General features: G+C 41.0%; 2 protein-coding genes across 3 annotated transcripts in view; one reads left to right on the forward strand and one right to left on the reverse strand.

Annotated features, from left to right (window-relative positions):
* LOC138763339 (uncharacterized protein C3orf18-like) overlaps positions 1 to 23870 on the reverse strand; it is a 73835-nt gene that overhangs the window by 45725 nt on the left and 4240 nt on the right. Inside the window, exon 1 of one of the 2 annotated variants that reach the window (XM_069937316.1) lies at positions 11889 to 11978. The exons of the other annotated variant lie outside the window; for it this stretch is intronic. The gene's annotated coding sequence lies outside the window, so the exon portion shown is untranslated. Of the gene's footprint in view, positions 1 to 11888; positions 11979 to 23870 lie in introns of those variants that run through there. 2 annotated transcript variants of the gene reach the window in all.
* The window catches only part of hemk1 (HemK methyltransferase family member 1), a 149711-nt gene continuing 146616 nt past the window's right edge, over positions 20776 to 23870 (forward strand). Inside the window, exons 1-2 of the mRNA XM_069942336.1 lie at positions 20776 to 20801; positions 22936 to 23024. Of these exons, the coding sequence (XP_069798437.1) occupies positions 20776 to 20801; positions 22936 to 23024 (115 nt within the window). The remainder of the gene's footprint in view (positions 20802 to 22935; positions 23025 to 23870) is intronic.

The raw sequence follows: 23870 nt of genomic DNA on the forward strand, positions 1-23870 counted from the left end.
AGCATAGGGTTTCCTTCACAGTGTCTTTATAGTACTTGCGTGAATTACCTCGAGGTGCCTTCTGGTCTCCAGTTCACCATAGAGCAGCTGACGAGGCATACAGTGGTTGTCCATTCTGATGACATGTCCCACCCACTACATCTGGGCTCTGATGATCAGGGACTCAATGCTGATGGACTTCACGCAACCCAAGACCTCCAGGTTGGAGACACAGTCTTGCCAACAGATGTCAAGGATGGAATTGAGGGCACGCATGTGGATTTTCTCCAGCTGACATTGGTACAGAGTCCAGGTCTTGCATCCATATAGGAGAGAAGGGATGACCACAGCTCTGCAGACTTTCAGCTTTATGATTGAGCACTCTGGTACACAGCCTCCACAAAGCTTGGCTGGCCTGCTGATCCTGAAGACAATTTCTTTGTCCAGTGATGCTCTCCAAGAATTTTAAGCTGTTTATATTTGTCAGCTGGGTGTCATCAACAGTGATTTTTGATTCTATGATATTGGTGTTTGGCACGGACTGATGGATACTTCAGTCTTGTTCAAGTTGACAGTCAGGCCAAAGAGAGTAGCAGTGTCTAACAATTTCTTCAGCATTAACTGTAGATCACTGTCTTTGTGCGCCAAGAGTGCACAGTCATCAGCAAAAAGGGTTTCTTGAATGACTTATATAGAGGCGCTTTGTCCATGCGTTCAAGTGGCGAAGGTCAAAGCGAGAGCGATCTGATCAGTACCTCATAAACTCCCTCCTCCAGACCTTGGACAGCACGTGACAACATGCAAGTGAAGAACAGTTTGAATAAGACTGGGCCTAGTGCACAGCCCTGCCTCACCCCATTAGAAATGGCGAATGCAGCTGATATGTCACCACTGCAAAGGACCTGATATGACACCACATACAACCCAGAGATTCCTTTGTTTTGCAGACAAGGCAGAATTACCACTTATTGGTAGTGCAAAAAAATCTGTTCACAGTTTATACATGTAAACAAATAAAGAACTATAAACAGATAACAAATGTAAACAAATTGACTGTGCAATACAGAGAGAATAAAAGAAATAAATAAAGTGGACAAGTAAATGAGTCCCTAATTGAGTTTGTTGTTGAGGAGTTGAATGGTGGAGGGGTAGAGCTTTTCTTGAACCACTCCAATGGCAGTGTTCCCTGTAGATATTCTCAAGAGTGGGGAGGATATTGTCTGTGAGGTCCTTGGCTGTTGTCCTCTATATTTTGCAGGGGTATTGGTGTCCCCATACCAGACAGTGATGCAGCTGGTCAGCACACTTTCCATCATATATCTGTAGAAATTTGCCAGGGTATCTGATGTCAAACCAAACTTCCGCAAACTCCTGAGGAATAAGAGGCTCTGATGTGCATTCTTCACGATGCCATTAGTGTGTTGGGTCCAGGAAAGATCCTCCAAGATAGTGACTCTCAAGAACTTAAATTTGCTCACCTGTGACCACAGGGTCTAGGGCCAAGATGGTGGTGCCTAAGTTTGGCAGCAACCTTGAGGGAAAGCAGAGGAGTGGTGCAGGGCATTAGAAAATGGGGTGACCACTTGCCATTTGAGAAGAAGCAGAGGAGATGACCCACAGGATGGTGATTACAGCAGCGGACCAATGAGGGGCTCTGAAGTTGAAGGCTGCAAGCAACTGCATTCAAGGGACTCACACCAGGCTGCAAACCGCTGGAGAATGGCTGAAGTGTTACCAGGTATTGGATGCGAGATGGTACTGAGATCACTTAAGGTTCCCTGATCATGTAGGAAGCATGGATCTGGAGCTTGGGTTGCCAACGGTTTGGACTGGAGCCTGCATGACTGCAGGAGCACTGGAGGCTCATGGACACTCAGTGACATTGGGGGGCTCTCTTTTGTTTCTCTTTCTGACTGTAGGGGGGGCAGGCAATTTCTGATAATAGCAAATCTTTGTCTGTCATGTGGTAGACTAAAAGAAATTTTGTGTAATATATTTTCTGTTTTATGATATGACAATAAAAAAAAACTTGAATGTCCTGCAAAAGCATCCAGCTTTGTCAACTGAGCAGGATACTGGACTAAAATCCATCTGCTGGAGGAATTAAACAGGTTAAGTAATATCAATGGGAGAAAAATAAATGTTGACATTTTCTGTTGGAACCCTTCATCAAGATTGAGAATGCAGAGCTAATATAATGAGGATAGGGTGGGAGGGGTTAGGCAGGAGCCAGTGGGCGAGTCTTTGTCAGAATACAATCAACGAGCCGGAGAGCAGAAGAAACCACAGAGGGGGAGCAGTGAGAGAGGGACTCATAGAACTCCCTTCAAAGAGGAAAGATTCTTCATAGGCGGCATGTCTTGAATAGATTTTGCAGTGAAGTATTCTCAATCTCAATGAAATACTTGTGCTCCCTAATCTTCTTGAAGGATTCTGACCCAAAACCTTCCATTGATTCTGTTCGACCTGTTCAGTTACTCCAGCAGATTGTTTTTTATGCTCCAGATGCCATCATCTGCTGTCTCTCTTGTATCTAAAGGATACTGGACCAATCCTTCTTGAATTTAGCTGTCCTCAGAAATTTAGAACAATTCCACTCCTGTTGCAATGATTACATGCAACTGTAATTATATCCACATGGGATACGAAAACCACAAGCCTGGTGTAATTTGGCATCAAGCAAGGCTATCGCTACACCAACTTTCTCAATGTTCCTCACTTTGATTCTGTTCCTTACCAACAAGTTGAGGTAGAGTTAATTTGCAGAATCAATGAGGAACTGTTCACCATTTGTCACCTCCACTCCAGAAGCAGTAGCACACTGTATGTACACATTCAGATGCCAATTTCCAAGACACTGTTGACTACTGAAATGTCGAAGAGAGTAGTTAGTTTATTTTATTTATATAACACATTTAAAACAACTCACATTGACCAAAGTGCCATAAAATCATAAATTACATCTTAAGCAGCTATTTAAAGTGCAGTATAAAAAGGGTACCCAAAGTTTAGAATTGTACATACAACATGGTAACAATCAACAATCACTTCAAAACGCTTGCGTGTCAAAGTACAACTTCAGCCTGGATATAAAAGAGTTAAAGGAAGGGGCTGATTTGATGGAGGGAGGAATGTTGTTCCATAGTTGGGGGCTGCAATCGCAAAGGCGTAATCTCCCCTAAGTTTGCGATTTGAGCACAGAACTACCAAGCACCCTAAATTGGCCAATCTGAGGGGTCTTGAAGTGGAGCAGGGCATTAGGAGATTGGTGATGTGGCAGGGGGCTAGTCCATTTATGGTTTTGTAAACAAACTGGAGAACTTTAAAATCTATCTTGAACCGTACTGGCAACCAGTGAAGGGAGACGAGAATAGGGGTGATATAGACCCTTTTCTTGACTCCTGTCAGAAGTCTTGCTGCCGCATTCTGAACCATTTGCAGACGGGATAATGATGACTGAATAATTCCCATGTAAAGAGAGTTAGAGTAGACTAAATGGGGAAAAAATGAGGGTGTGGATAACTTTCTCGAGGTCTTACAGTGACAAGAATGATTTGATTTTGCCAATAGTGTGGAGCTGGAAAAAGCTAGCTTTTACTATTGCATTGACTTGTTTGTGGAAGACATAGTTCCTCCCCTTGTGTCTGCCACACAAAAGATTTGCAACAATAAAGGTTCTGGCAAGAAAATCACTTTCCATATCTCAAGAACTATCTTTCAATGAAGACAGTTACAAGTCACAACAATGAAGGTAATAAATTGAAGCAAATGCATACGATTTCTAATTGCCATAAAATGTGGTGCAGTATGATGACAGTGGGTGCTAAATATCCCAGGATATTCAAAGCTTAGGAAAGACAAGGAAGAGGGAAAAATGGGATGATAGGGTACTATTAATGAGAATCATGATCGAGAATTAGAATTAATATGGATCAAGTTAATCAAAAGCAAACAGCAGAAAATAATTGGTAGAAGATATGTAAAAATCAACCAAATATTGGTTGCAACATTGAATGTGGCATAAATCAGTAAATTAGAGGCATATATGAGAGGAGTAATTCAGTGTCATAATGGACATCAAACTGCAAATCAATTTACAACTCAAAAGTTGCTGTTACAAGGCATAAAATTAAATCATAAAACATGTACAAGATGCATTTTTGCATGAATATATTAAGGAACTAACCTGAGAGTAGGACAAAGAGCTGATTGATGATTGTGCTGTCAAGGCGCCTATGGGGAAGAGCAATCATGATATGATGGAATTTTAAATTGCATTTGAATTTGAAGTGGATCAATGTGAAACTAGGGTCTTAAATACAAACAAAGAGAAAATAAGATAGGAGGGCTGTGGTTACAGTGTAAGTTAAAATTTATTGTCAGAATACGTACATGACATCACATACAACCCCAAGATCCTTTTTCCTATGGGCCAGGCAGATTTCTAATTACTGGTCATTGTAAACTGTACTGAAGGTACAAATGTAAACAAAAGAAAGAAATGTAAACAAACTGGACAATACAGAAAAAATAATATTCAGTAATAAATAATGTGCAAAGTAAGAGGCCTTTAATGAGTCTCTGAATGAGTCTGTTGTGCAGGAGTCTGATGGTTGAGGGGTAGCAACTATTCCTAAATCTAGAGGTACTAGTCTTGTGGTACCTGTACTTATTCCTGAAGGCAACAGCGAAACAGAGCATGCCCTGGGTGGTGTGGATCCTTGATAATTGCTGCAGCTCTCTGACAGCAATGGTGAGGAGAGTTTTGCCTGTGATGTTCTGAGCTATATCAACTATTTTTGCTTTTCACTTCGAGGTATTCATGCCCCCATACCAGGCCATGATGCAGCCGGTCACCATACTTTCCACCAGGAATCTGTTGAAGTTTGGCAAGGTTTCCGATGACATACCAAACCTCCACAAACTCCTGAGGAAGTAGAGGCACTAATGTGTTTTCTTTAGGATGGTATGAATGGATCCAGCACAAGCCCTTTGACACAATGACTTCCAGGAATTTAATGCTGCTAACTGTCTCCAACTCTGATCCCCAGTGATACACCTCTGGTTTTCCTTTCCTAAAATCTATAATCAGCTCCTTCGTTTTGGAGACATTGAGTGTGAGGTAATTGTTGGTGCACCATTCAGTCAAGTTTTCAATCTCCCTCCTGTATGCTGAATCAACATCTCTTTTTTATTCTGCCTTCTACGATGATGTATGTGGTGTTGTGTCATACCAAGCCACACAGTCATTGGTGCAAAGTGAGTAGAGCAGGGCGCTGAGTAAGCAACTCTGTAGTGCTCCGGTACTGATGGGGATTGAGGATGTGCTTACCAATCCTCACTGATTGGTGAGGAAGTCCAGGATCCAATTACATTGTGGGATATTGAGACCAAGTCTTGGAGTTTGCCTAATTATTTTGAGGGGATGATGGTGTTGAATGACAGACTGTAGTCAATAAAGAGCATCCTGATGTATACATTTTTGCTGTCCAGGTGTTCCAGGTTTTTGTGGCATTTGCTGTGGGCAAATTGGAATGGATCCATGTTGCCATCTGACAGGAGCTGATATATTTCAACAACAGCCTCTCAAAACACTTTGTCACTGTGGATGTGAGTGTCACAAGTCGATAATAATTTAGGCAGGTAACCACGCTCTTCTTGGGCACCTGTACAATTGAAGCCTGTTTAAAACAGATGGCTACCACCCCTATTGGAATGAGCGATTAAAGATATCCATAAATACACTAGCCAGCTGGAAAAAAACATTGAAAGTATAATGGTGGATTGCATTGAATCAATAATGCACAAATTGCAAAACAAGCATATTCCTTCAAGGCTAAACCCAAAATGAAAAGTAATTCATCCACGGCAGACAGTATTAAATCAAATGAACATGCTTATGAGGTTGCCAGAAATAACAGTTATGCTGAAGATTGGGTGTATTTAGAATTCAGGAAAGAAGAAGCAAGAAATTAATAAAGGGAAGTTAATGAATGAGGTAGATGGGCAAGAATCATAAAAATAAACTGCAAGTACTTTTATACATTACTGGAAAGGAAAAAAAAAGACCAAGAACAAATGTGGGCCTTACACACAGGAGAATTTATAATATGGAAAGGAAACAGCAGAGGAATTAAACAATTACTTTGTTGGAGAAGACAGCAAAAGCTGATATAATAGAGACAAATGAGATTGAGGAACTGAAAGAACATTGGTTGAATCAAAAACAGAGAAGTTGGTAAGCATTAAAGCTGAAAGGTCCTAAGGAGCTGATGATCGGCACAGGTTCTGAAAGAGGTGAACTGCCGTTGTTCAAGGTTCTGCATACTGTGGAATTGTTCCTGTGGAATGAGTGGTCACAAAGGTGATGATGATGAGCTGTTAAATGTTTATTGTCATAAACATAATGGGGCACCAAAATTCTTACTTGACGCAGGCAAACAGGTACATGAGATACACCCAATTCAATAGTATAAACTAAATTCCCACAATGTGCCAAGGTAGAAAAAGAGATAATAGAAAAAGATAAATAAGTATTCACAGCTGCAGTTAGTGTTTAAATAAAAAGTGATGTTTTAATAATGCAGACAGATCTTTTGGTGGCCCTGAAGTAATTAGTAAAGGAAGGTTCAAGAGCCTGATAATTGATGGAAAAGAAATCTGTCCTTGAACCTAAGAGTTGCTGGATTTCAGGCTTCTGCACCTTCTGCCTGAAGTATCAGCGAGAAGAGATCATGACTAGGCTTCCCACTTTTTGCAATTTTCTGTATTCCTGGGCACTCGAGTTTCCAAAGGAACCATGATGGAACAAGCCAGTCTATTTTCCACAGTAGTGCAATACACAAAAGTGCTGGAGAAATTCAGCAGGCCACACAGCATCTATAGGGAAAAGAGGGTAACCCACATTCTGGGCCCTTTGTCAAGATATGAGCAGGTGCCTGAATAAAAAGGTGGGGAGAGAAGAGGAGAGGAGAGGAGGGAGGATGAGGCAGTAGGAGGATCAAAGGCCAACAGGCAAGAGGTCATAGGTGAGAGGGTAGAAGAGTAAAAAGTTGAAAAGTGATAGTGGGAGAGAGTAGCTCTCTAAAGAGGGAAGGGAAGGGAAAGGGATTGGCAGCTGGAGGAAAGGAGGCAGAGGGATAGGGAAAGAGGAAAACTCGGTCAGGGTGGTTAACAGAAACTGGAGGACGGTGTTAATGACATCTGGTTCGAGGGTGTCCAGATGGAATATTAGGTATTGTTCCTCCAATTTGGTTAGTTACCCTTTAATTCTTAAGCTATGTGACCCTGATTTTTCCAGCGGTTGTGTGCTGATTGTTGTGGAATGGTAACTGTGAATACTTAGTATCTATCTTTTGTATTTATTATCTCATTTAATTTAAGTTATTGTGGTCGTCTTTTTTTTAAACCAAGTATATTGTGCAATATATGTGACAAATTCATTATTATTATCCCGAAAAACAGAACTACTTGAAAGGCCTAACATGCTTGAACAATCAACATGGATTTATGAAAGGAAAATCATGTTTCAATGTTTTATATAGTCAGGATAATGTGAACTATTTTGTAACCATGTAAGAATACACCCTTCTCACTGTAGTAACTGTCTTTTCTTTGGCTTGGCTTCGCAGACGAAGATTTATGGAGGGGGTAAAAGTCCACGTCAGCTGCAGGCTCGTTTGTGGCTGACAAGTCCGATGCGGGACAGGCAGACACGGTTGCAGCGGCTGCAGGGGAAAATTGGTGGGTTGGGGTTGGGTGTTGGGTTTTTCCTCCTTTGTCTTTTGTCAGTGAGGTGGGCTCTGCAGTCTTCTTCAAAGGAGGTTGCTGCCCGCCGAACTGTGAGGCGCCAAGATGCACGGTTTGAGGCGATATCAGCCCATTGGCGGTGGTCAATGTGGCAGGCACCAAGAGATTTCTTTAGGCAGTCCTTGTACCTCTTCTTTGGTGCACCTCTGACACAGTGGCCAGTGGGCGTATGTATATGTATAGAGTGTGTGAACAGTTCCCTGAGTTGGTGGAAGGCATCAGTAAATAAAGTCTCTTTTGTTATTTGAATCTTGCATCTCTAAGTTATTTAAGAAGCCTCCCAAGTAACACAGAGACATAACATGGTGGCAGAGGTATAAGAGAACAAGAATAAAGCCATGCAATTGATTGTAAGTCACTGAAATATGAAGGGGAAGAAGAGAAAAAAAAAACTACTGAAAAAAAATGGCTGGAGCAACTGCAGTTCACCCAGTGAGGGGCTGGGAGGCTGAAGACATTGTTAAATTGTTTAAAAGGTCTCAGCAGAAGTGCAATTTAGCATTCAAAAGCTATTTTAAAAATGAAAACAGCAGAAGGGAAGGTCAGTTATATACTTCTCTGGAAAGGGGAGCAAGGCCTTGGTTATTTAATAGCAGGGAGCTTACAGAGGTGGAGAAAAATGATCCAGAGCTGGTCTAATCATAGAATCTATGAATTTCAAGGCTTAATGCAAGAGACTGATGAGACTGTTGATAACTTCCTCATTAGATTAAAAGTTGTTGCTGTAAAATGCAGACTTAAAGATATAGAGGAAAGATTAGTTGATCAACTAATATAAGGGAGTCCCCATCCCGAAGTGCAAAAGTCTCTTATAGGGAAGGATAGCTTGAAGCTGGCTGAAGCTATAGACATACCCAGAGCCTTCGAAGCCACAAGGATGTCAATGAAATCCCTATCTATGCAGACCCACCCACAGGAAAGAGAAGGAAGGGTTGATGCTATAAAGAACACAATCAGAAAAATGCAAATCCCCCAAGACCTGCAGGAAGTGTGGCAGACAACACCCCTTTGATGACCGAAACAAATGTCCCACATACGGTTCTGTATGTAGAGCCTGTGGTAAAGCAAATCATTGGGCGAAGATGTGCAAGTCTGGTATGAAGAAAACAGTCATAACAGTGAAGAAAAAAAGACAAGAAGAAGATCCACCGCATAAAAGGAAACAATGAGGACTCCGACACCCAGATACGTCAATATTGGTCTATCAGAGATGACGTCTTTGGAGAATGGTGTTCTGCTTGGTGGATCAAGACTGATTATACTTGAAACAATGCAGAAAGAGATTCTCTGGAAAATAAATGAAGGTCACATGGGAATGGAAAAATGCAAACTCAGAGTGAAGTCAGCTGTGTACTGGACTGGTATAAACAAAGACATCAAAATGTGGCTACATGTCAAATATGCCAGAAGTACAGAAACACACACAAAAGAGGAAATGATTTCCACAGAAGTACCTGCCAGGCCATGGCACACTGTGGGAGCAGACTTGTTCACCGAGAATATTTAATAGTAGCCTGTTACTACACTAAGTTTCCATTTGTCAAAAGGGTGAAAGACCTGAAAGTGTCAACTATCACCTAAGAAATGAGAGCGCTCTTTGCTGAACAAGGAATACCCAAGCAAGTAATATGTGACAATGGAACACAGTTCATGTCACAATAATTCAAACAGCTGGCTGCAGAGTATGGGTTTGTTTTCACTACATCATTCCCATACTACCCCAAGGTCATGGGTTCATTGAAAGACAAGTGCAAACATTGAAATGCTCACTAGTTAAGTGTCACAAAACAAAAGAAGACCCATACCTAGCTCTTCTATCATTACGAGCAATACTTTTAAGGGCTAACATGAAGTCCCTGGCAGAACTTCTAAATGACAGGAGATATAAAACAATTCTACCAAGCAAAATACACCCTCCAGAAGATCAGGAGGAAACCAGAAGACTGGCTGACACACAAGAAAGACACCAGCATTATATCAAACGAGCACAAATTTTGCCAGAACTCTTCAGAGGGCAGCATGTGCATGTTCAAGAGGCCATGTTGAAAACATGGATCCCAGCAAAGGTCATCAGAGCAAGTCCATATATTGCTGAGACAGGAGGAACAGAATTCACATCCGGCCAACACAAGATGTGATGAAGCAGAAAGCTTTATTACCAGCAAAACCTGCAACACCAATATCAAGTGAGGTATCAATTGAAGAGAACACAGCCACTAACATCAAAACATCAACATGCAGTTGTCAGGTGAAGAACAACAAGCTACATCACCTACACGTGTACCATCAACACAGAGCCCAATGATCGCAGCCAAATCCACAAGATGGCAAAGAACATACTACCGCCCGTGCGATATCGGTAAGAACTATTTAAAAATAGTTGTGTAAATAAATTAGTGTAATATGAACTATTTTGTAACCTTATAAAAATAAAAATACACCCTTCTCACTGTAGTAACTGTAGTGCCCCAATGTGGGGAGTCTGTATATGTATAGAGCGTGCGAACAGTTTCCTGAGATGGTGGAAGGCATCAGCAAATAAAGTCTCTTTTGTTATTTGAGTCTTGCATCCCAAAGTTATTTAAGAAGCCTCTCATGTAACACAGAGACATAAAAGTTGAAAAAAACGTTACTTTTAGTATCATGTAATAATACAAAAAAATGTAAAAAACCATGATGTACTTCAACATTTACCTGCAGTAAAACCAAAGAGTTGCCAGGAGCATTGGTGAACATAAACAAAAGTGGAATATTTGCTAAATGGTGAGAGATTGGTTAGCACTGATGTTCAAGGGGACCTGGGTCTCACTGAAGGTCCACATTCTGATGCAGCAGATGATTACGAGGGTAAATGGTATGTTAGCCTTTATAGCAAGAGATAAAAATACAATCTGCTGGAGAAACTCAGTGGGCCAAGCAGCAGCTCTAGATGAAAAAGGACAGTCAATGTTTCGGATCAGAAATCCATCTAACCATGTCTTAAATATATTTTATGAGGCAGCCTCTTCTGCTCCCTTCGGCAGAGAATTCCACAAATTCACTACTCTCTAAGAGAATCAATTCTTCCTCATCTGTCTAAAATCTACTCCCTGAACCTTGTGGCTATGTTCCTTAGCTCCAATCTCACCTGCCAGTGGAAACAACCTCCCTGTTTCCATCTTATCTATTCCTTTCCTAATTTATACATTTATATAAGATCTCCCCTTCACCTCATCTTCCTAAACTCCAAAGTTTAGTCCCTGACTATAGTATTCTGTGCCTCAAAGCGAATAATCTTTTGGCTTATGTGTATGGCAGGGGATCGGTCACACAGATTGAATCTCCTGGTTTTTACTTGCATTCAGCTAGTTTCACATTCCTACTAAATACTCAGAGGAATTTTGCATAAACACCAGCAGCCTGTAGCCTGATGTGAGCTGCTCAGCTAGAAGCCCTGTGGTCCCCAACCCTCTGCCGTATTGAAAAATGCGTATTGCAAAATTACAATTGATAATTGCACAATTCTCAAATTCATTGATAATTCATTAGCAAATGTAACAGCCCATTTTTTGCATTCAGCAAGAACAACAACATCCAGACATGGGCTGAAAAGGGGCAAGTAAATTTCACACCACAGAAGAATTAGGTAACGACCACCTCCAACAAGAGAGAATCTAACCACCTTCCTTTGGCATTCGAGGCGTCATCATCGACAAGTGTCCCACCATGAATAGACTGGAGGTCATTATTGACCAGAAACTCCACTGGACCAACCACACAAACACCTGGGACTGCTTAGTACCCTGTAGTGAAAAACTCACCTCCTGATACCTCAAGGCCTTTGCACTATCTAAAAGGCACATATCAGACACATTATGGAATATTCTCCACTTGCAGGACCAAACATTTTCAACAAGTCAAAAATTATAGAGGACAAGGTAGCCTAATTCATTGGTACCCATCAACCACCAGTGCACAACGACGTCCATGTTTAGCAGGTACAAAATTCATCGTAGTTATTCACCCAGAAGCTTCTACAACAGCACTTCCCAAACCTATAATTCCCACAACCAAGGGCAAGGGCAAGAGGTAATTGGAAACACCACCACCTGCAATCTTACCTCCAAGCCACATCAACATATCAAGCAAGAAGGAGCCCACAGTGCAGATGCTGCTTTTCTGTTATAAGTTGTTCAACGATTTCTGTGTGCCTTCTTCCCCTGCAATAATTGGGGACTGTGCCAAGCTGAGCAGAACTGGAAGCTCTGACCAGGTCTACCGGGACCATTGCCTGAAGAGGGCGCACAAAATCAGTGAACCGCTCCATAAATGGTTATATGGTTATATGGTTATACTCTTCTGTTTTGGAAAATGTATCACCACTTCTTCATTGTTGCTTGACCAGCATCCTGAGACACCCGATGCAAGAGCACCTTCAGCAAAGGACTTCAGTAGTTCAAAATTGACCTCCTCAAGAGTAAATGGGGATGGGCAATAAATACTCGTGTTGCCTTTAAAATGATGTTTTTTTTAAAACAGACATTCATAACAGATTTAAATTTTTTTCACGTTCTGGGATTTAAGGAATACGTGGTTTATACAGGAAAGTGGTACTGAAGTTAAAGGATGAGCCATGATCTTAAAATAAAGCAATGGCAGGAGGGACTAAATGTCTATTTCTATTATTCCTTGCGTTGGATGTTCCTCTCCCAGGAGGTGCACAAACACCAATTGGCAAAGTAGAGTGTAGAGAGTGAAACTAGCCAGCAGGGATTCAGTTGGGAATCAAGCCTGACCTCTTTCTATTCTGTATTCACCATATTTATTTGCTGGAATCATTTGGTTGTGGTAATTTGGAATGCTCAAATTATTTTTTATGAATTTTAATTGACTTTTAGCTAGATCAATGGTTCTCAACCTTTATTTTCACTTTAATAATCCCTTATTAACCACAGAGCACCTATCGCATTCCTATGGGTTGAGAACTATTGGCCTTGATAGTACTTTGCAATGCTCTTTTGGTGACAGTGAAACCCTAATGCTATTTGTGGAAGTCATATAAAGAACAAGAACTTCAAATGAGAGGCCAAACAGAATCAAGTTTGCTGATAATACAACAGGAATTGGCATCATCGGCAACAATAATGGCTTATAGAGAGGGGGTTGAGAGCCTCGTCAAATGATGTAAGAACAACAACCTGAGTCGTAATGTTGACAAGACAAAGGAGATGATTGTGGACTTCAGGAGGATGATGGTCGACCATTCTCCATTAGACATCAATGGTTCTGTTGTGATGAGAATGGCAAACACAACGTTCCTTGGTATACATATCAAGGACAACCTATCTTGGACCCACAATACCTCTTCATGAGTTAAGGATGTTGAGAAGGGCAAGGCTACTGGCACCCATCTTGACAACATTTTTCAGTCCTGTCTGACTGCAATATTGTGTGGTATGGTAACTGCAAAGCATCGGTCTGGAAGTCAATACACAGAATAATCAAAATGACCAAGAAGATCACCAGTGTATCATTTTCCCCTATTGATGACATTTCCCAGGAGCATCACACAATATCTCTGACCCACTACCATCAAGAAAGAGGTACAGGAGCATCAAAATCAGGACTGCCAGGCTGGGAAATAGCTTCTTCCTGCAGGTTGTGAAATTGAGGAACAGTGTCCTGTAAGTGAATAAATCACTCCAAAATATTTATGTATTTATTTAAATTATATCTTTGTGTGTGTGTGTGTGTGTGTGTGTGTGTGTGTGTGTGTGTGTGTGTGTGTGTGTGTGTGTGTGTGTGTGTGTGTGTGTGTGCACCATGGTCCAGAGACACAATGTTTCATCAGGCTATTTGTGTACAGACAAATGATAATAAATTTGAACTTGAACACTGCCAAGATTCCAGGGTAATGTAGCACTGAAATTGACATGGTCTTCCCTTCCTCCAATATTCCTCCCACTAACGTTGCTCTTTCCTTTGGATTCTTTTTCCTGTTGCCTGGAATGTTTTTTTTCCTTAAAGCACTTGTTTTTGTTTTATTTCATAATTGATGCTGATAACTGATTCCTGTTCATGTTTATTGCCTTATGTACCAAGGAGCAGTGATAACGTTTATTTTGTGAGCAGTTCAGCTACATACATAGTACAGCAAGTAAGGCACTGTACAGAAGTGTAGAGATACAGGGGAATATCAATTAGTACAGAACAAAGGCAATATAATTTTACCATGACTTTGCTCTTCCAGTCTATAATACTGAAAAATAAGAGATTCTGCATTCTCTTAGTCTAATTCATCCATTCCTAAGCATCCAAAACTATTTCAGGTGAGTTCTCCTGCTACAAGCTACAGGTACCATGATTTAAAATTGGGAAGAACTGAGTGGCCAACTCTCCATCATCTTCTAGTATCAGAGCACACATGATCCACCATTATGATTCATCATGGGAAACTCACCCCACAACACACATGCAGCACAACCAAACACACAGTTAGATAGTCAAGGAAGGCAGGAATCTCATGAGTGTATTTGGGTGTCAAGTTTATGTAGTTTTAGTTGCCTCACAACTCCAGCAAACCAGATTCAATCCTCACCTCCAGCACTGTTGTGCATCAAATTCTCCATGACTGAGGTTTCCTCACAGTGCTCTAGTTTCCTCTTAGACTGGTGGATTCAATGACCATTACAAATTGCACCGAGTGTATAGGTGGGTGGTAGAATTTGGGGGAAGCTGATGGAATGTGGGAGAATAAAATGGGATTAGCCTCTTGGATGCAAATAGGTGCTTGATAGTCAGCACAGACTCAATAGGACAAGGGGCCTGCTCCGATTCCCTGTTACCCTACAATATTACAGTGAGGATGCAGATTGTCAATCCCATTCATAATGAGAAAGGTACCATTAGCAATAAAGCTAGGCTGCCCTTTCATGAGTGTGAGGGGCAATAATACAGCCCGTGTATGGTAAGCAAATTAATCTATATGGGGGAAATCACTGTCTCACAATAACAGTGAAAAAATATACCATATCTCAAAATTAAAATGTATTTTGAACTTTGAAAACAATATTCTAGAAATATTCTAAATCTTTCTCCAGTGGATACAGTTCTACAATGTGAAACTGCAACACCATTAACATAGAGGCAAAGCAGCAAGTGCTCTTGTCTGTAGAAAAGCTGTGGAGAGAGACCAGAATCTGCATTTCATATTAAAACATAATAAGACCACCGTTACTCACCCCTGTCACTAATTAAAGAGATCAGCCGTCCTCTTCAAGATTATCCATCAAAAAATATTCTGCATCTTGGGAAATGCCAGGTACAGAACTGTTGTGTGTCTCTTGATTTCCAATTGATTTTAAAAAGCAAATAATAGCACAATTTTAAACCATCATAGGATGGCTAAAACTAAAACAGTTGTTTTAATGAAGACAATTTAATGAGACAAAGGGTAAGAGGCTCACTAAACTAAATGGCAGAATTATTTAATCCACCTTCAATATCCAGCGCATCAAACTGTTTTTTTGGCAGGGTCTATTTTTTCCAGACACTATTCCGCAGGGCCCAGCTCAATTCACCAGACCCCTCCCATCAGACCTGCATTGATTGGTTGGCAGGGACAAACTGCTCCCTGCAAGCTTATCCACCCTTGGATAATCCTGCCGTCAGTCATTAGGTTGAGGAACTGCTGCAGCAGTCGGCATCTATCAGAAGGCTCTGTGTGCAGATCTGCCGTGTGCCATGTTTGGCTGAATGGCAATGTCATCTTCTAAATTTAAACATAGCCATCGCCCTCTATCCCCCCGTGCACACAGAGCACTAACAAAATATTAAAATCTGCTCTTTTAAATAAAAAACTCATTTTCTTTCTTGCTCTGTTGCTTATGTTGGCCCAGGTACCATCTGCCACCTTGCTCTCAATGGTATTGAGCAAAGCAAATCAGAAAGGTATCAGCAGATTATTCAACAGGCAGGGTTCTGCAAGGCAAATGACACCTGACATGTGTGAGCATCAAGCAACAGTTGCTGATGAGCTCTAGGAATTCATTCTGTCGTCATTGTTCGTCTTTGCTATCACAATTGCAGCAGCTTTGACTAGGATTAGCTTTGTCTGTGCAGGACCAGTATGTGAACGGAGAGCTTTTTGGACTAATTCAATATACCATCAGAAACGAGTCCTCTGCTAATTCTGGAGGAGCCACCTAAGTACTTTATCAGATTGTATGCATGATCTGCAGGGTGCAAATCTGTGCGCAAATTTACAAATATCAAAACAGTGTTTTCACGGTTGTCCATTAATATTTCACAACTCCATCAGCAGCTCTCATTGCCTTCAGTGTGTATGCAGGAGGAGGGGTCAGGACAAATCAAAGACATTCAGCTGAGAACAGTGCATGAATTGCATGAATCAGCTTGGTACTTTTATATAATCACTTAATGTTTCTTTGTTAGAGGATAGAAACAAGCCCTTCAGCCCACCATGTCTATGCTGACCATCTGCCTTCTCTCTACTAGTCCCACTCACTTGAATTAATTCCACATTCCTCTATCCCTGCTCATTCAAGTATTTGTCCAGATGCCTTTTAAATGTGATTACTCTTCCTGGTTCCACCACTTCCTCTGGCAGCTCATTCCAGATACCAGCTATTTTTTGAGTGAAATATGTACCACTCAGATCTCCTTTAAGCCTCCTGGGCATTTACAATAGTCTGGTGGTTTCGTCACTGTTATTACTGATGCAAGCTTTTTAATTCTAGAAATTATTGAATTAATTGAATTCTCCCTCAGCTATGGAAGGCACTTGTAATTCTGGATCATTAATCCAAATGCTGGATTGCTAGTCCAGTAACACAACCAAGATACCACTTATGTTATCATTTACAATGTACAATGTAATATGCACTGAGATTTTTACTTGCTGCAGCTGAACAGGTAGGTGTATAAAAGAAGTACAAAATCAACATTAAGACTACAATTGTAAACTTAATTGAATTAAAGAGACAATAAATACAAAAAAATAATAAACATTCACAGTCATCCTAGTTCATGCATAACTTTGCTGGTGCAGACAATCCTTTTAGGGTGTCAGAGCAATCTATGATTAGTATAAAAGGGGAGATTCAAAGAGTCTGATAGCCATTGGTAATAAACTATCGTGAACCTAGTGGTGCTGGTTTTCAGGCCAAAGGTAGCAGTGAGAAAAGGTTATCATGTGGGTGATGGGGATCCTTTATGATGTTGGCTGTCTTCTTGAGGCAGTAATTCACAAAGATGCATTCAATAATGGGAGATCAGAGCCTGTGATGGATCTGGCAATGTTTGTTACCATCTAGAGCCTTCTGAGTTTCTGGACAGTTCCCAAACAACATTGTGATGTAATCAATCAACATACTTTCCCAAGTGTGCCTGTCCAGGAAGGATAGATAGAGTTTGGTAGAGCATGGTAAATCTCCTCAGAGGTATTGGTGATGCCATTGAAACAGATTGGGGTTCTTGATAGACTTGAGCGATGGATTATTCAACTATGTAGTTAAGACAACAGAGTACAACTCAGAGAAAGTTATGCCCTTAACATCTTTTTGTGTTGAGATCTGGTCTTTAAGGAAAAGAATTGTTGGAAACAAACAGTTTTGAACCACAAGGATGATCCTTGATCTTAAAATTTGGTGTAATGAAAAGGAAATTCAAGCCGTTTTGCCTCAGAAGAGAACATTCAGTTCATTGGTCATTTGCTCACTTCAATAAACATCTTCATCTGTGCTCTTAGCCCCACCAACCATGCTTAACCACAGCAATACAGCCTGTTCCTAGTTGACAACCCAGAAGTGCTTATAGACAGCTCATTAAGCCCTCTGTTTCAGGCATTCTTTGGCTTGGCTTTGTGGACGAAGATTTATGGAGGGGTAATGTCCACGTCAGCTGCAGGCTCGTTTGTGGCTGACAAGTCCGATGCGGGACAGACAGACACGGTTGCAGCGGTTGCAAGGGAAAATTGGTGGGTTGGGGTTGGGTGTTGGGTTTTTCCTCCTTTGTCTTTTGTCAGTGAGGTGGGCTCTGTGGTCTTCTTCAAAGGAGGTTGCTGCCCGCCGAACTATGAGGCCCCAAGATACACGGTTTGAGGCGATATCAGCCCACTGGCGGTGGTCAATGTGGCAGGCACCAAGAGATTTCTTTAGGCAGTCCTTGTACCTCTTCTTTGGTGCACCTCTGTCACGGTGGCCAGTGGAGAGCTCGCCATATAATACGATCTTGGGAAGGCGATGGTCCTCCATTCTGGAGACGTGACCTACCCAACGCAGTTGGATCTTCAGCAGCGTGGATTCAATACTGTCGGCCTCTGCCATCTCGAGTACTTCGACGTTAGGGATGAAATCGCTCCAATGAATGTTGAAGATGGAGCGGAGACAACGCTGGTGGAAGCATTCTAGGAGCCGTAGGTGATGCCGGTAGAGGACCCATGATTAGGAGCCGAACAGGAGTGTGGGTATGACAACGGCTCTGTATACGCTAATCTTTGTGAGGTTTTTCAGTTGGTTGTTTTTCCAGACTCTTTTCTGTAGTCTTCCAAAGGCGCTATTTGCCTTGGCGAGTCTGTTGTCTATCTCGTTGTCGATCCTTGCATCCGATGAAATGGTGCAGCCGAGATAGGTAAACTGGTTGACTGTTTTGAGTTTTGTGTGCCCGATGGAGATGTGGGGGTCTGGTAGTCATGGTGAGGAGCTGGCTGATGGAGGACCTCAGTTTTCTTCAGGCTGACTTCCAGGCTAAACATTTTGGCAGTTTCCGCAAAACAGGACGTCAAGCGCTGAAGAGCTGGCTCTGAATGGGCAACTAAAGCGGCATCGTCTGCAAAGAGTAGTTCACGGACAAGTTGCTCTAGTGCCTTGGTGTAAGCTTGCAGGCGCCTCAGATTGAAGAGACTGCCATCCGTGCGGTACCGGATGTAAACAGCATCTTCATTGTTGAGGTCTTTCATGGCTTGTTTCAGCATCATGCTGAAGAAGATTGAAAAGAGGGTTGGTGCGAGAACGCAGCCTTGCTTCACGCCATTGTTAATGGAGAAGGGTTCAGAGAGCTCATTGCTGTATCTGACCTGACCTTGTTGGTTTTCGTGCAGTTGGATAACCATGTTGAGGAACTTTGGGGGGCATCCGAGGAACTCTAGTATTTGCCAAAGCCCTTTCCAGCTCACGGTGTCGAAGGCTTTGGTGAGGTCAACAAAAGTGATGTAGAGTCCTTTGTTTTGTTCTCTGCGCTTTTCTTGGAGCTGTCTGAGGGCAAAGACCATGTCAGTAGTTTCTCTGTTTGCGCGAAAGCCGCACTGTGATTCTGGGAGAACATTTCAGGCATACTAGCTGTTAAAACTGCCATAACTTTGAATGTCTTTGTATATCTCTGACATTCACTGGAATTCAAGGAAGACAAAGGGGTTGAAAAAGGAGAGACTCAGCAGATAAGAGTTGATTGGGCAATTGAGTTCAACAGTTGAAGAAAAAGGAGAGAGCGGTGATCATTGGACTGGGCTGAGTCAGAATGGTAAGGCTTTTGCTCAACAGGTTTCAGCAAGATCAGGTAAGAGGTGAGGAATAGTCGGAGTTGAAGTCAGAAAGGGCCACCCTATTCGAGGAATAAAAAGGATTCAGCAGGTAGGCACAGGTAAAGGGCAGGTATTTTAGATATCATGTATTTTGTTTATCTAGTCATAGACAGTGGGAATGACAGCCAAGGTGGGTGAATGTTCCTCTTGTAAAATGTGAGTCATCAGGGAAGCCAGCAGTATCCCTGCTGACTTTATCTGCAAGAAGTCCATCCAGCTGCAGCTGCAAGCTGAGTTAAGGATTTGGACCTGAAGTTGGATGAACTCTGGATCATTCAGGAGGCAGAGGGGGTGATAGAGGGACACTATCACACCTAGGAGGCAGGAGGAAGGTAGATGGGTGACAGTCAGGAGAGGGAAAGGGAACAAGCATGCAGTTCCAACCATCCCTGTGGCCACCTCAATAACAAGAATACCATTTTGGATACTGTTTGGGGGTGGGAAGGTGTGCTACCAGGGACAAGCCACGGAGATCAGGTCTCTGGCAAGGGGTTTGGTCCTGTGGCTAAGAAGGGAAGGGAGGCGAAGAGGCGATCTGTAGTGATAGGGGATTCCATAGTTAAGAGAACAGATGAGAGGTTTTGTGTAAGAGATCAGGTATCCCGGATGTTATGTTGCCTCCCTGGTGCCAGGGTCCAAGATATCTCAGATTGAGTTCACGGTATTCTCAGGAGGGAGGGAGAGTAGTCAGATGTCATGGTCCATTTAGGGACCAATGATGTGGGTAGGAAGGGTGAGGAGGTCCTGCAAGGAGAGTTCGGGGAGTTAGGCACTAGGTTGAAGGTCAGGAGCTCCAGGATAATGATCTCAGGATTGCTACCCATACCACGTGCTAGTGAGGTTAGAAATAGGACGATAAGGCAGCTTAACACGTGGCTGAAGACAAGGTGCAGGAGGGAGGGCTTCAGGTTTCTACATCATTGGGCTCTCTTCCATGGAAGGTGGGACCTGTTCCGACAGGATAGTTTTCATCTGAACTAGAAGGGGATTAATATCCTTGCAGGAAGGTTTGCTTGTGCTGCTCCAGTGGGTTTAAACTAGATTTGCAGGTGGAGGGGAACCATAGGTTCCAGAGTAGATAGAGGAGTGGAAGAGGGAAAAGATGATGTTAAAATTGCATGAACCATTAGAAGTTAATGGGTTGAATGTGATGAAGTGTTCTCAGGTGCACCTATTTCAATGCAAGTTGTATTGTTAGAAAGGCAGTTGGGGTTTAGAGCATAGATTAGCATGTGGAATTATGACATTGTGGCCATTAGTGAAACTTGGTTACAGGAGAGGCAGAACTGGCAGCTCAGTGTTCCGGGATTCCATTGCTTTAGACACGATAGATCAGGGGGGATTAAAAAGGGAAAATATCACAGCTGTGCTCAGACAGGACAGACCAGAGGGCTCATCTACTGAGGCATATGGGTGGAGCTGAGAAATGGGAAAGGTTTGACCACACTCTTGGAGTTGTATTATAGACCACCCAAAAGTCAGCGAGAATTGGAGGAGCAAATCTGTAGACACATAGCAGACAGCTGCAGGAAACATAAGGTTGTGATAGTAGAAGATTTTAACTTTCTACATATTGACTGGAACTCCTGTACTGTAAAGGGGCTGGATGGCTTGGAGTTTGTCAAATGTGTTCAGGCATGTTTTCTAAATCAATATAAAGAGTTAATAACTAGAGAGAGTGCAACACTGGATCTTCTATTAGGGAATGAGACAGGACAGGTGTCAGAAGCATGTGTAGGGGAACATTTTGGGCCCAGTGATCATAATGCCATTGGTTTCAAATTAATTATGGAGAAGGATAGGTCTGAGCCCCAGTTTTGATTCTAAATTGGAGAAAGGCCAATTTTGAAGAAATGGGAAAGAATCTAGAATTTTTTTTCAGGCAAGGATGTACGAGGTAAGTGGAGGACCTTCAAAGGTGAAATTCTGAGAAGACAGAGTTTATATGTTCCTGTCAGGATTAAAGGCAAGGTTAGCAGGCATATGGAACCTTGGTTTTCGAGGGATATTGGGGATCTGGTTTGGAATGAGAGAGAGTTGTATAACAATTATAGGTAACAAGGAGCAAATGAGGTATTTGAGGAGTATAAAAAAAATGCAAGAAAAACCTCAAGAAATAAATCAGGAAGGTTAAAAGGAAGGTTACTTTGGCGGACAAGGTGAAGGAAAATCCTAAGGGGTTCTATAGGTATATTAAGAGCAAAAGGATAAAGTTTGAAAGTAATTTTTGCAAAAATTTTCTAAACTAGGGCAAGTCCAAAACAAATATATCAATGAAGCCTCAAACATTTTACATTTATCACATAATGGATCAATATCAGAATTAGTTTAACTTTTAAAATATGTGCTCTGTATAAAATTGCAACAAACAATGTTGCATACAAAATGAGGATTCATTAATCGAATTTAGAACAACATCCCAGTCCACAAATGGAAGTGACAAATCCAAGTCATGCTCCCAATCACTTTTAATCTTAACTAGAGAAACTGTTCTCAAATTCATCAAATTACTATAAATAATTGATATTGAGGCTCTATGAAAAAATTGGAAGTCAAAAAGTAAATCAAGAATATTTGTTTCATAAATCCATGGGAAAACAGAAAGTTTGGACTAAACAAAATATCTGACTTGTAGATATCTGAAAAAAAAGACTATTGTGTAATTTAATTTTTGCCCTCAATTGTTCAAAAGAAGCAAAATTATTTTGAATACAAAGTTCTTTAAAATTATTAATCCCCAGTCTACACTACTTTCTGAAACCTGAACCTGATAAAGATTTTTAAAGATTAGTTATAATAGGACTGGCTAGAGAAAAACTATTGATTCCAAAATATTTTCTAAATTGTGCCCATATTCTCAACTCGTGTCTCATTATCAGATTACTTGTTTATTTAGAAAAAGAAAAAAGAAAGAAAGACCCTAGGACTGCCAACGCAGATGCTTTTTTGTTTAGAAAAATTCAGTTCCATTTCCACCTAAGAAGGGAGGTTAACTAATTTATCAAGTTTTAATAAAAGGATCAAATTGACTGCCCGATAGTAGAATGTGAAATTTGGAAATGACAGACCTCTACTTTTGTTTTTTTGAAGATGTACTTTATTTAAACAAGGTTATTTTCTTTGCCATATATTCGAGGAAATAAATGAGTCCAGTGATTCAAAAAAAGATTTAGGGTTAAAAATGAGTATAGACTGGAAAAGATATAAAAATTTCGGCAATACATTCATTCTAATCAAATTAATATGTCCTTTCATAGTAATAGACAAGGGTGACCATCCCAAAAATAGAACTTTAGACTGATTAAACATTGCAAAAGAATTCTTCTTCAATAAATTCTTATAACTCTTAGTGACTGTAATTCTAAGATACCTCAACTGATCATTCACTCACTTAGAAGAGAAATTAGAATATCTTAAAGAATACTCCTTTAGGGGTAATAATTCACTCTTATGGAGATTTATTTTATAACATGAGAACTGGCCCATATGGACAAATAGAGTCATATCAGTAATTTTTAAGGTCAAATTAGAACCAAGCCCCTTAATTGCTCTGTTTGGTTTTTCTCAAGAAGTGGGAATATTCTTGACTTTATCTCAGAAATGAATTTTAGCTTTTACTTCATTGAAAGCTGGATGGGAAATTCTGATGAAGTGGAAAGTAAGTACTCCACCTAACCATACTCAATAGCTACAGGAGGTCATGTTCATCCAAAGTTTAAAAGAAATCATACATAATGTCAAAGATGTAAAGGTGAACTTTTATAAAATGTGGGGCCCATTCATGGAGTATTAACATAATTTAATGAATTAGGGTGCTTGAATGCTCCTGGACAGTGTTGTCTGGTCTTTAAATGTCATCCTTCGTTTCCTATTTTAATTAGATATTCAAGTTTGCCTTGTTTAGAGAGAGGGGTTTAATTCTTAGGGTTTTTTCTCTTTTAACATTTTTTTCTTTTTTAATATTTTTTATATAATGGGTTTGATCTGAAAGGGTGCACACAATTTGTACTATGTGTAATCAAGGTTTTATTTGAAATGTTCAATTATTTTGTCTTTCCTTATGCTCTAGCAAATGTATTAGATGTATGTGTGTATTCATTAAACTCAATAAAGATATTTTAAAAAGAAAAGGATAGCCAGGAACAAAATTGGTTCCCTTGAACATCAGAGTGGCTGGCTTTGTATGGAGCCAAAAGTATTCACTCAGGAAAAAGGGCAGAATCATGGGAAGTAAGAAAAACAAGCAATGAGGTCGTGGAAATTATACAGATTAAAGAGAAGGAAGTGCTTGCTGTCTTAAAGCAAATAAGGGTGGATAAATCGCTAGGGCCTGACAAGATTTTTCCTCTGATCTTGAGGGAGGCTAGAGTAGAAATTGCAAGGACTCCTGCAGAGAAATATTTAAAATGTCCTTTGCCAAGGGTGCGGTGCCAGAGGATTGGAGGGTAGCTTATTGTAATATTACAAAGTTATTCTTAACTGTTCTTCTCTGCTCCTCTTTAAG

This window comes from Narcine bancroftii, chromosome 5, assembly GCF_036971445.1.
Source record: "Narcine bancroftii isolate sNarBan1 chromosome 5, sNarBan1.hap1, whole genome shotgun sequence".
Lineage (NCBI taxonomy): Eukaryota > Metazoa > Chordata > Chondrichthyes > Torpediniformes > Narcinidae > Narcine > Narcine bancroftii.